The 14,275-nt window shown below is 27.5% G+C and overlaps 1 protein-coding gene across 1 annotated transcript in view; it reads left to right on the forward strand.

The window, feature by feature from the left end:
- Nucleotides 1-3,759: 3,759 nt before the first annotated feature.
- LOC100212973 (FMR1 autosomal homolog 1-like) overlaps nt 3,760-14,275 on the forward strand; it is a 45,208-nt gene continuing 34,692 nt past the window's right edge. The window contains exons 1-2 of the mRNA XM_065788500.1: nt 3,760-3,999; nt 10,024-10,076. Of these exons, the coding sequence (XP_065644572.1) occupies nt 3,946-3,999; nt 10,024-10,076 (107 nt within the window). The 5' untranslated portion in view covers nt 3,760-3,945. The remainder of the gene's footprint in view (nt 4,000-10,023; nt 10,077-14,275) is intronic.

The following is a 14,275-nucleotide window of genomic DNA, read 5'->3' on the forward strand; positions in this document are numbered from 1 at the left end:
TGATCAGATATTGTACTTATATAAAATTAACACTTCCGTTGTTTTTAGGAGGTAGTGATCTTTACATAACAGTTTTTCAATGTTGAATGATTTTTTTTTTTGAGAAATTTTTTTGGAAAAATCATTTCCCTCACATTTAAACGGGTGGTGCTTATTCTTTAGGGTATTTTTGTTTCCAGACTCTTAATATCTAAAGATTTTTAGTTAATATTGGTAACTTAAAAACTTTGTATTCTAAATTAAAAAATAATATTGAAACCATAGCTACAAATATATAATATGTTTACAATCCTAAATTAATAAAAAAAAGTATTTTATACTTAAATATTTTAAAGGTACCTATTATGTCTTGTTATTGGTACCTTATTGAGTCAACAAAACGTTTGAAGGTAATCTAGCAACAAATCTAAACACTTTTTAAATTGATAACTTAAAGTATTGAAGAATGGCGTGTGTTTAATTAAAAAATTTCAAACTAAACAATCTTGTTCTGTATAATAAACTTTAACAAAAATTACGTAGGGCCGGGCCCTAACGGCTTCTATAAACAAGACGAACTCTCGTGCGTCATCAGTTATAATTATTAAATTACGAAATCAATTTAAAAATTTATTAAACTCATTCCACTTTGGAACAAAAAACTATATTTTAAACTATGTGAAATGATTCTCACAAGGTTTTTAATTTTAAAATTTTTAAAATATTATTGATTTGTGACTATTTTTTAGTTTAAAAATCATGAATTAAATTTTTAAATCAATTTATTTACACAAGAAACTATATTTGAACTTTATTATGGTACGGAAGAACCCTTTGAAATGATTACGGTGGTATTTTTTGGCCCATATCTTTTCAGAGTCAAATGCGAAAAATACAATTGGACCAGAGATTTGGCCATACGAAACCTAAAGCCTAGCTTCTGACGCCCAAGCTCAAGCAATGAAAATTTTTGACCAGCAGCTTATAAGACATTGATTAGGGGAAGCATCGTTAAACATTTTCAAATTTTTTAGTTATTACAACTTTTATAAAAAACATCTTCAATAAAGAGATAATACGATGAATATTGCTATCACGGAGAGGGCAACAAAATCATGATGGAGAATTAGATTTTGGCCTCTTCTTTCATAAAACACTTTCAGCAATCACTTTCAAATCAAAATCAAAACCAAAAACATTTTTGAACTTTTGAATAAACTTTTACTCTCTTTCTATACATCGTGTATTTTTTTTTATAACAACATACTTGTTTAACAATAAGTATAACAACAAATATCTTATTTATCTGGGATTTTGTCATAAAATCAAAAATTGTGCTGAATTTATTAGTTTTTCCATTAGCTTTAGACATAAGCAACTGATTTAAAATACTTAGAAATTATGAAAAAAACTGTGTTGCATCGATGAATTTTTAGGGCTCTTTACAAGCATGCAACTTTGTGACACTTTGAAGCAAGATGGAAAAAAAAATTGCAAGAGCTTAAAAATTGTGGGAGAGTGGGGAAAAGTAGAATATTTAAAAATTTTTTTAGAATAATTTTAGTATCTTTTTTATACAAAGTATTTACTGAAGTAAATAAATTTTAATAAAGCATTTTAAACACTGATTTTTTTTTTTTAATTTTTATAGGAACCATGTTATTGGGGTAAACTGGCACAGTTGTGGGGCAAAGTGGAACAAACGAATAGTTAACAACATATAAACAAAAATTATTACTTAACAAATATTAAAACCGTAAACCATATATTCTTTATATTCTAGAGGTTTTCACAATATACTTACTCAAAAGTGATGGGGGAAAAGTGGAGATTAACTTTTATTTTTAAATTTAGTTATTTAGGTGCTCCAAACATTCTTTACGATATTATTACAAAAGATCTCAGAATGGCATTCAACCAGGAAAGTCACGCCTCCTTTGTTACCAATGTAGCATAAATGGCCAGAGCCGGCATTGAACTACGGACCAAGAGCCCGAGAGCCAGACCTTTAACGACGTCACCACGGCTGCGTTATGAAAAATTTATTTTATTTTTTCCTACCATAGCCCTCAAAAAATTGTTTGTTTGGGGATACTTTAAAAAAATTAAATTTTTACCGCACGCAGGAAGACAATGCCCGCTAAATAGAAGGGAAGAAATCTTATTGTTTACACTTGATAACAATGATTAGAGACCACTCTAAATTAAAATTTTAAGGATGTTTGCTTCTACTGCGCCCCAATACTCCTTACTTTCTCGCATAATTGGAATTTCAGTAGGTATTATATTTTATGAACAAAACTGACTTATAAAAGGTAATATTAAAGTGTATGATAACAAAACAATTTCCTTTAACTCTTATAACTGTGTTAGAGGTTACAAAACATACAGTTGATACAGTTCTAATTCTAAAACAATGCTGATAGCGTTCTAATCGAACTGTTAGTTCTAATATAGATTACTGCATACTGCAACAGAATACTGTAAATGAATTGACTTTTATTTATTACGAATTATTATATTTGAAAATAGTTTCATTATTCATAGTATTGTTAATCTAAAACTAGTTTGGCTAATTACAACTAAAATTCATTAATTCCATTTTTTAAGTTAGTAAGAAACGAAAGAAAAAGAGAAAGCAAGAGAAGAAAAGTTTTTTCAGAAAAAAACTTTTTTGATGAAAAGTAAGAAAACTTGAGCTACAATGAGAATCAAAACAATGATCCGTGGTTGATTTATACCAAAAGATTTAAATGAAATAATTTCTTACCATAGAATTATTGCTTGCATCTTAGCTGAATGTGAACGTGGCTTTAGCAGCATGAGTTTAATAGTAACTAATTTAAGGTCACAAATTTTAGTAGAACATGTATTAAATATATTGTTTATGGTCCACCACTCAATTATTTTAAATCAGAAGAATAAGTCAAAAGTTGGTTGCGATTACATTGTTCAGCTGACGATACTTCAACCAAGATAGCAGCAAGAACACCCAGAGGCGATTTTATGTGTGTGTGGGTACGGGGGAGTGTTACGCCCCCTATCCCCCCAAAAAAGGTGATTTTTAATTATAGTTGGTTTTTTTACGAATTTAGTCGACTAGTCGAGTATTTGACACAATTCAGTCGGTTAAATTTTTGTTTTGAAGACCTTTTTTTTATAGAAGCCAATCGATACTTTTTGAGGATTCACCCCCCTCCCATCCCTTATTTTATTCGTAGAATCGCCTCTGTGAACATCTATGGTTGTAAATCTTTTATGGTAGTTTTTACAATGTTTAATATATAATGCTTATAAAGTGCAATCTATTTATATTTGCATACTCTGATTTTGTTTAATCATATTTGTGACAAAATGTATGTTTTTATAGTTTTTATTAAAGATAAACAACTTTATTTTGTATATCAGTTTATTAATTTCAAAATTTGTGTAACATTTATCTTTGCACGTCTTATCTACTTATTTATTATCTGCGTTATTGTTACTTATTTTAATATTACCTTATTTATTCGTCCTAACCTAACGCCCGGCACGCGTTAGGTTAGGACGAATAAATAAGGTAATAAACTTATTATTTTGGCAAAACATCACTGGTTGTAACAACATAAAAAAGCTCCAAAAAATAAGTTTAAAATATTTTTTTTCTAATGTAATAATTATTTGTGATTTTGATTAACGATTTGTGGCTTGAAAAGTTTATTTTTAAAAGACTTTATCTACAAATGCTTTTTTTGCATTACAAAAACATTAAAACTGCTAGAGCTTAAAAGGCTCTTTTTTAATAATTGATATGTTTGTGATCCCGTGGGTTATGTTTTGATCACGTTTTTTCATTTTTAGTTTTCTTACAGTTAACTATCAATGTGAAATAGGTTTAAAATCGTTTCTTATCAAGACCAAATTTCAGTCGCAATCATCAGCAGCGTATTGACCTACAAAATCAGCGTGTAGGTTTCTTCAAAAATTATGGATGAGACACAAGTTGAAGTTAGAAACAATTTGAGTGGTGCTTTTTTCCCGGTAATCTAAAATTTGTAAAGTGTAGAATATGTGTATCTGTCACCATAAAAGTCAAATGCAATCAGATTATATGCTCGTAAATATCACCAAATTTGAACTTTTTTTCTTTTTTTTTTTGACTTGTTTTCACACTAAAAAACGTTTTTTACAGAACTGTTTTAGATCAAAAACAATGTAGAGCAATCAATAATGAAAATAATTTCGATTTTTAAAGTTAAAATTGGGTATAACATATATACAATTTTATCTTTAAAAATATACAATTAACTATATAATATAAGCAAAGTTTTTTCCTATAGGCATATGCAAAATAAGGGGAAAAAAGTTATTAAATCAAGTATGGTCTAAAAGTTGTTACATTTTGTGACAATTACAAATGCCACAAGTACTAATATAAAGTAAAAACTAACAAATCAGTATAAAAGAAGTAATGATAATAAAAATAACAATAATGATAACTATAATAATAAAATTAATGATTATAATATAAAAAAGATACTATTAAAAAGTAATAGTAGGAATATACTAATACTGATGATAATAATAATAACAACAACAACTTTTTTAATAGCAGCAATGAATTAATTTGTAAAATAATTATAACAGTAATAATAAATATAAGTAGTAATAATTATTATAAATAATTGATCGTTGCTCTGTTAAGTATGACAATATATCTTTTTCATGAAAATTAAAAGTAAACTAAATTTTCTCTTCATCGATAAGAAAACCCCTCTTAAAACTCTGATCCATTCCTATAAACCTCACCGTATTTAAAAATTACTCTCAGTTATAAAATAAATTTAGAGAAGCAGGATAAATTCACAAACATTTAACATTTTTTATTTCTTTAACAAATATGGAAAAAAAATGTTTAAAAATACTTTAATTAATTTCCTAAAGAATTATTGCTGTAATTAACAGGGCAATGATTTAGGGTAAATAATTTAAGGCTGCAAAAAAATAAAAATAATGAAAACGTTCTTAAGTGATAAAAATTATAGAATGAGCAAATCTTATCTACTTGTTTATGCTTTTAAATAAATAAACAATAAAGTCTAGTAAAGTCTGCGCTCTAAAAAAAGTTTTTTTTAAGAAACATAAGGGGTATTTTACATTTGATATTCAGGCAAACATTGCACAGAAACAATAGAATTTCTTAAAAACACAAATGGTTGTGGAATTGATATTCAAAAAAACAATTTGATGACACCAAAATAGTATGCTGTTTTTTAGATGAGCAAGGTCTCATAATTTAATTATTTTGGATAGAAAAGTTGAATAATCCTAAAAATGGGATCATCTATAAATTATGCAATGCTAAATTTCACTGGTAAACAAAACAAAAAAGATCAAAAGTTTTCCCTTGCAGAACCATTTAGTTAAATGAAAAATCAAACTAGCACATGATTCCGAAGCATAGAAATTTGTTCCTAATCTGGCCAAGCATATCCAAGAAATGATTTAAAGATTAAGTGGTATTGAAAAGAGTTTCACGATTGACATAATGGTGGATTTTTATACACTGTTTCCATTGAGATATTTAAACTGATTTGTTTTTTTGTATTTTTTAATGCTGATTTTAAATCTAAACTTGTTTTTATCAGCAAGCTCAAGTTTTTTTGCGATTTCCAATTTTTTAATTTTTCAAAAATAAGGTTTTTTATAGGCACTTTAATTAAATTGTAATGTAAAAACTAACCATGTCATTATTTTTTTTTAAGATCAAATATGTAGTATGATGGCTTTTTCAAATTATCATAGGTATAAACATAATTCTAACTCATTCGTATATCATTCATATATCTGGCTGCTACACACTTGTCAGACAAAGACAAAAAATTACTAAGTTTATAAAACTACCCTTTAAATTGTATTTCGATATTAAACTTGGTGACCAAGAAAAAAAGTGAGCGCTACTAAACCATATTGGCGATTGCTATTTTTGTCTTGTTAATACCTCTGGTATTGGAAGAACAAAGCGGCAAAAAATAGCTACCCCAACATTCCTTAAGCTATTATATCAATTTAACACTCTGAAAATATTCCTCTTCCGATTTTTAAAAGTTTATTTTTGTCAGGTAATAAACAAAGCATGTCTGCTACAGTAACAGGAGAACTTATATCAGATTTGGAATACTTCTCTTATGCAAAATAATTAAAATTGCCTCAGTGTTTTAGTCAGTTAGGGCTGAATGATTTAGTGTGTGATTCAGGACTTTCTAAGCAAGCAGCAGAATTATTAGTCTCTCAATTATTTGAAAAAAGCTTCAGGACAGCTTTGCAAAAGTTTCCTACTTCAGAACAACATTTGTTTAAATTTTTTCAGAAGTTTATTAATTTGTTTTCTGTAATGAAATTTCAGGTCTCCTATTACAGTTAGGTATTTCTGTATATAATCCAATTAAATAGAGACTGTTTTACGTCTTTTCGCTTTTAAAAAAGTTTTTGCTATATTTGACGCTTTTTTTCAATACTTATATAATAAGAAAATAATTTGTTAATTATTTGTAAAAAATATTATATGATTAATAAATTTTGTTAATGATGGAATAAGTTGAATAAAAGAATAACATAATTTCTTTAATAAAATATATTTACTGCATTTGATGCATGTCTGAAATCGTATCTTTTATATTGCCCAATTTGCAATGTTAATACGAATGACTAGAGATTATGAACATAACGATTGCGCTGTTTAAAATAATTTTTTTTTTAAACTTAAACAAAAGTTTTAAATAGGCTCCTAAAAATTTCATTAAGAAAGTTCAGTAAATTAACAATGCGCTAGCCGACAAAATTTGATTTTTTTACATGAAAATCCTATTAAAAATAAAATAAAATTTTTCACAAATAAATAGCAATTAGTTTTCTTCCTTTCCTGTGCATTGATAAAAACAGTAAAATTAAGCACAGACATTTAAAAAACAAAATTAAAAACTGTGTTTCTAGTGCAATTTATAAAGTATTACCTATATATACTGACTGAAAAAAGTTGTGGAAAAATTGTAAATCAAAAAGTATTTTTATTTTTGTTATATTCTTATCTACTTTTTTCCTTGACTTGTATCAATTTAAGTAGTGGAAAATAACAAACGCCTAAAAAATAAGAAAACAAAAAGTAAAATATTTAGGTATATTATTATTTGAAAACAATTTTCTTTTTTTATTATTAAATTTTTTTTAGCTTATTTTATTAAGATTTTATATTTTGCATAGTCTTTAGTTCTTCTCTTTGAGTATTGCTGTATTATTCTCTAGTTTCTTATCGCTTTGTTATGCCGCGAATTCTTAACTGCTTACTATATAAAAACGTGGTCAAGTTGTCTAAAAAAATAACTTTAACCGTGGACGTACAAGGCGTCTGACCGCAGGCCCTTCCCGGGAAGGTTTGCTCTCAATACTCATGTCTCAAATCTTAATTAGTTTCCGCCTCATTTAATGGCGTGCAAGAATCATGTATCATTATTATGTGTCATGTAAAATCATACCAGGACTTAAGGGACAGTTGGACCGAAAAATCAGGACATTCACAATTATTAACTACCTTTAAAATGTTTAGTAAGCTATTATTTTCTAGATTTTATAAAGGAATGGAAGATCATTCCAGAAATCTATTAAACAGTTTAATAACAACTGAAAGGAGCCGGCAGCTTTTTAATGTTCTTTTTTAACATTCTAGCTCCTTTAAAAATATCTGGCTCTTTTCAAAATCCTTTAGTCTACTAAAGGATTTGCTGATCTATTAAATTCTTAAAAATACTTGTCGTATTAAATATAAAAATTAGTATTAAGGTTTAAAGGGATTGTGATCACTGATATTTAATATTTTAAATGAAGTTTGTGGTAGTGATGTAGTGGTAAAGCGCTTCATAAGCGAGAGGTTCCGAGTTCGATCCCCGCCACGTCCCTGGTAGTACCGCGCTCAACTTGTTTCTCTGCGCAGCGGCCTTGTTCGTTAGGTTAGGGTTTCGGAGTTATAGAGTTAAGAGAGGGTTATAACCACTATTAAGTAGCCTCCTCATCTGTAGTGGCCTTCTTGGCCTTGAGGAGGTGAACAAAAAAAAAAAAAAGTTAAATACTTTTATGTATATATCTTTATCAAAATGCCAATAAAAAAATTAGTTTGTATTTATTACATAACATGTGTTTGTCAATCTTGGTAGTTTTTTACTTTAAATGCAAAGAGTTTTTAAAAAGGTTTTAATATAAAACACTTTAAAATTACAATATAAATTTGGAAACACCAAGTCTATTTCATTTTTTGTATTAAATGTTTTGCTTGTCATTTTCTGTAAAGAAAAATTCAAATAAGTTTCACATTTTTAGTTTTCAAAATGCAAATGCAAAAAAAAACAAGCTTTTTATCCATAGGTTTGTCCTTAAATTGTCACAATTTTCAACCATTTTTCTCAGATTATACAATGCAACAAACATCTTATTGTTATGAAGGAGCTTGGCTTAAAAATCCTACTTTTATTTAGCTCTCACAAAAAGCAGGATGATGTTGGTGACTTTAAATATAGCATACTATATTAGTATAATACTTGTATAAAAATCATGTGATCAGTAACTCTCGGTTTCTCACCTTTAAATATGAGTCTGATCATATATTTAAAGGTGAGAAACTGGTATATATAGGTGAGAAACTAAATATATGAGTTAAAAAAGTTTGTTTAGTTGCTTCACTAGAGATTTCTTTACTCAATCCTTCCCAGGAGCGGTTTTCTCTCTTGTATGTCCACGCATAAATTTTTATTTTATGCAGCTTGGTCATGGCTGTTTGCAAGTTTTATTAGATAAAGCATTTCAATATTTTGTGGAAAAAATTTAAGTTTCTAAAATAAATAAAGCAAAACTAACAAAATTGGAAATTAAAATAAATTTAAATAGGAAAAAATTAATAACTTAAATAATTTGTATACTGTTTTTATTTTTTTCTCTTTAGGGTGGTTGTTAGTTTCAGCAACAAAATTGGATAAATCAAAGCAAAAATAAACAGTTTTAAGTCAACATTAAAAATAATGATTTTCCTATATTTAAAAAAAAAATAAAATAAAGAAAGCAAAAATATAAATTGTTATCTGTTTGTAAAATATATTTGTATAATTATGTTACAAGTATATATTGTCCCTATATGAATACATCTATGTAATGCATGTGTATATGTTTATATACACACATATGTTGGTTTGTTCATGTATGCATATATATGTTTGTACCTCATAAGTAGATACGTATATACGCATTATATTACATTTTTCATTATATAATTATATTTATTTGTTCATTTGTAAATGCGCATTTAGCTAATTTAGATGAGTTGTTTACCTCATAAACGAAATGTCTGTGGTTCGAATCCTACCATTATCCAACTTTTTATTGTTTTTCTTTTAAATACTGGTGCTCAAATGTTTGTAACCATTTATCTTTTCTTTTTTTGTATATAAAAAATCTTTCTTTTTTATGTTTTTGAATGATACACATCTCTTCATCTTCTATTTCTGTATGCTTTGTATCCCCAATCTTTTAGTGCTTTGTAATTTTGTAAAACTACCCGCCCTTATCGTCTCTCTTTTTTGGTCTGCTGTGTTATTGGTGAAATAAACAATTAATAATAATAAATCTTTGCTTGAATTTTGTGCTTTTATACTGGACATCTACTCAAAACCTTTTAATAGTTTGTAGCTAACTCTTACTCTAGTATAATCATTTTCTTGTTAAAAAAATGTTGCGCCTCTTTCTCGCCATTAACTCAGCTTTTATGGCTTCCATGAGTTCTGTACAAACACATACAAATGAATAATGGCAGCAACAGCATTAAGTTTAGCATTAATATAAAGAGATTGTAAAGTAAAAGCTGATGTGAAACAAATAGAAAAAAGAAAAGATTATTAAAAATTGGGAATTTTTAACATTTTTAAAAGTTGGAAATTTTGATGAATTTATTATTTTTTTGTTTTTTTGTTTGTTTGTTTGTTTTTTTTGATATTTTTAAAATTGATCATTAAAATTTTTATTTAGGCTCGTTTGAAGAACATTCATTCAAAAGAAGCAACTATTGCATATGATTATAAGTATAATTTAATATTAATAAAATTCTTCACATAGTTTTTCAAATATTGATAATTTTTTTGTTTTTTTCTTTATATATATATATATATATATATATATATATATATATATATATATATATAGATATAGATATAGATATAGATATAGATATATATATATATAGATATAGATATAGATATATATATATATATATATATATATATATATATATATATATATATATATATATATATATATATATATATATATATATAGATATATATAGGCAAGATAAATATATATATAACAGGGGAGATATATATAAGAGGGGCGGTCATAAAATTTGACATTCTTAAAGCTATTGAATATGAACCGAAAATGGAAATAACTTGAAAGTTACTAGAAATGTGAAATACTATCATAAAATTTAGTGTGTAAAAGTTACATCATTAAAGTCTTAAACTTTTTTCAAAATATAACTCTATGTAGCGTGACGGTTGTAACATTTACTTTTTACCATTTCTGAACAAAGCAACTTTTTCAGACTTGATGCTGCGAACAGCGTGGTTAAAAAAATTCATTAGGTGTGTGTATTTAGCACATATTGATAATATTATATGTCGAGTTTCATAGTTTTTGCTTGAAGTTTTACAAGCATTTTTATGTTGTTTTTTTTTTTGTCGTGACAGTCGTAACGAAAAATCCAATATTAAAAACAACATATAAAACAACCCAATCAATGATTTAAGAAAAAAGATATATATGATTATTTAAAACCATGTAAATTATATTTTAAAAATGCACTATAACGTTATCAAAGTTATCAATTATGGTTATACGATAAGATTTTTAATGCTACACAACAGGGCTGTAAATAAACGTCAAAACACATTTTTATAACCTTTACACCTTTAAACCATGCTATGGTAAAATAAAATGATTTTTTTAAATAACTTTTTTGCTTGAATGTATTAAACTGTTAAAAAAAAGAGTTATGGAGTTTAGGATGTGTTTTCATAATTTTTTTGCTTTTTTTTCCTCCTCTTTCTCGTGGAATAGCCCTATATTCTCGCTGTGTATGTATATGTATATATACACAAACAGCATGGAAAATAATGGCTGGTCAATTAGCAACGACACCCAAAATGGCTAAAATTGCTGTTTTAACCTCCAAAAATGATTTCTTGCCGGTCATGTTTAACCAGTTTAAATCAGAAAATCAGAGTTTTAAAAAGCTTAATTGGAGTTTCAAATGACTTTAAAACGATTTTTAAAAGGTTTAATAAATAATCAGATTGAAAAAATATATATTTAGTAAAAATCGTGTTTTATGTTACATTGGTAGTTTTTGTAGTTTCACAAAACAATCTTCTTCTTAGTATTAAATATTCAGTTTAAATCTGTGAGCTGTATTTTATAATATCTGCTAACGAGAGTTATTAACATTATTTTTAATAATGTTAATAGAAATCGTTGCTTATTCCCATAAGTTGAGATATGATGAGCACGCAAACTGGCAATGGTGGATTGTTGATTTTTATTGTTTTCGCTCAATGCATGTGGCACCAAAAACTCTAAGTTTTTGAACCTATCCCATTGAGTAGAGATGTTCTGCTACTGTTGGATCCTGTGTGCTCTGCCAACTCTCTGGTTGTTTGACACATCTTTGTGCAGAAGTTGATTCAAACGCTATTCATCAAACTCAATTGGTTGCCCCGATCAAGATGCGTTCTTGAGGTCGAAATCACCACTTTAGAACTTCACAAACCAATATCAAACAATATTTTAATTTAAAACAGCGGTAAAAATTTATTTGGCTACCCAATTTTTTGTTTGTTTGCTTTTTAATATTAAGTAAATAAATTTAGTATTACATTTTTTATTATCATTTAACATACATTCATTTCTTTTATTTCTGGGCATTTGTATAAATGAATTAAAATATTTTCATTTTTTTTTCTTTTTTTTTTTAATTTCGGCTTTGCAAATAATAATGATTTTTTACTTTTAAAAAGTTATTAACCAACAAAAAATATAACTTGTTCCAATGAAAAAAAACTCAAGTTAGTCACTTTACCAGCGCTTTTTTTTTGTGATAAAGATTTAAGTTTCCAAGTACCATTTATTAAAAAGTACATACCGTTGTGCTTTTACTTGTCTTACGACAAAAAAGTTAGATGTACGCTTTATGAATATTTTTGATGCAGTGTTATAAGTTATAACATGTTTACAAGGAACTTAATTTTTTGTAAAAAAAAATAAAAAGGAAAAGGAATACAGAGAAAAAAGTCTAATCTTTTTTTTAATTTATATAACTTTTTTTTTCTAAATTCTTTCGCACAATCTGTTAATTACATAAAGCTGATGTAATTATTATAAAATATTATTTTTCAAAACTATTATTTTTCGCAAAATAAAACTTATTAAATTAGAAATATAAACAATGACATTGCAAGAGTTATATTGCTTTATTACCCTGCCCAACAGTGATTTTGTTTCAGAACCAAAATTAGTCATTTCTTATGTATTTCCACCTTCTGAATTCTAAAATGACATTAAAAATAACATACAAGCTTCAGTTTAAGAAATAGTTAAAAAGCAAATATTTTAAGGGTTTAAATTTTCATTTTTTGAAACAAGAAAAAAAAATTTGTTTTTAACTATCCATGTTTTACTCATGTTTAAAACTTGCGATATTAGCTATGTGTGTTTGATAAAGTTTCTGGTCCAATCCATTTTTAGTTGTTTTGTTTTTTTTTTCATTTACTAATGTAAAATTTGACAAATCAACATGCCAAGGAAGTGTGTAAATTTAGTAGACAATTTTTTTATTTGTAGTGAATTAACATTTTCCTTATAGAAAAGAGCTATTACACCTCTAGCGAAGGCTGTTTACCAGCATTACTTTGGTATGAAGTTAGGGGACCAGGATAAGTCATGGGCTCCACATATATGCTGTAGCTTTTGTTCGGTTACACTACAAGAATGGTTGAAAAATTAAAAAGATCTTTGGCTTTTGCTGTTCCTATGGTATGGATGGAGCCTAAAAACCATACTGATGACTGCTATTTCTGCTTGATCCCATTCATTTAGGCAGGTTTGTCAATGAAGAAAATAGGAACAGTAAAATATCCAAATCTTCCATTCGACCTATTTTACATTCAGATAGTTTACCTGTTCCTATTCCACAATAAAGTTGTGAGATAGAAGCAGAAATGAAGTAGAAATAGAAGAAAAAGAAAAAAAAAGCCTTCTACATCAAATGATTCTAATTTTGTGTTAACAGGTGATGTGCCACACAGATTGCATCAAGCAGAATTAAGTGATCTTGTTCGAGATCTGAACTTGTCACAGGAAAAGCCAGAACTTCTAGGGTTAAGACTAGAACAGTAGAATCTTTTCCAATTGATGTCAAGATTTCACATCACAGTATCTGCTTTCTTTTTTTGAGAAGAAAAATAATCTTGTTGTTTGCATTGATGTTTTTGTATTAATGAATTGTCTTAATTTTAACTATGATCCAACTGAATGGAGATTATTTATAGACTCATCTAAGCTAAGCTTGAAAGCTATATTACTGCACAATGGAAACCGTCTTCCTTCTGTTCCTATTAGCCATGCAGTTCACATGAAAGAAACTTATATAAACATGAAAGTTCTCCTTAACTCAATTAATTACAATGAACACAAATGGAAAACTTGTGGTGATCTAAGTCATTGGTATAGTTTTAGGAATGCAGAAGGGTAAACTAAATACTGCTGCTTTTTATGTATGTGGGACAGTAGAGACAGAAGTTCAGATCGAATAAAAGAAGACTGGCCTGCAAGAAATCTCAACACAGATGAAAAAAATGTAATTACTGAATCACTCGTGGATCCAAAAGATGTTCTTCTTCCACCATTACATATTAAGTTGGGTTTAATGAAAAATCTTGTCAAAGGTATGAACAAAGAAGGACAGGTTTTTAGGTATTTAATAAACAAATTTCCAAAAACAAGTGATGCGAAAGTTAAAGAGGGTATTTTTGTTGGGCCACAATTACGTCAACTTATGAAGGATCCTGCATTTGACAAAGTTTTTAAAGGGCAAGAAAGGGATACTTGAAAAGCTCCTAAGGAAGTGGAATTTTAGACTACAAAAGAGGTGATAACTACATTCAACTGGTAACAGTACTTCTGCAAAAATACCATTAACTTGGATGTAACATATCCTTTGAGAATC

The sequence above is a fragment of the Hydra vulgaris genome, chromosome 01 (assembly GCF_038396675.1).
Source record: "Hydra vulgaris chromosome 01, alternate assembly HydraT2T_AEP".
NCBI lineage: Eukaryota > Metazoa > Cnidaria > Hydrozoa > Anthoathecata > Hydridae > Hydra > Hydra vulgaris.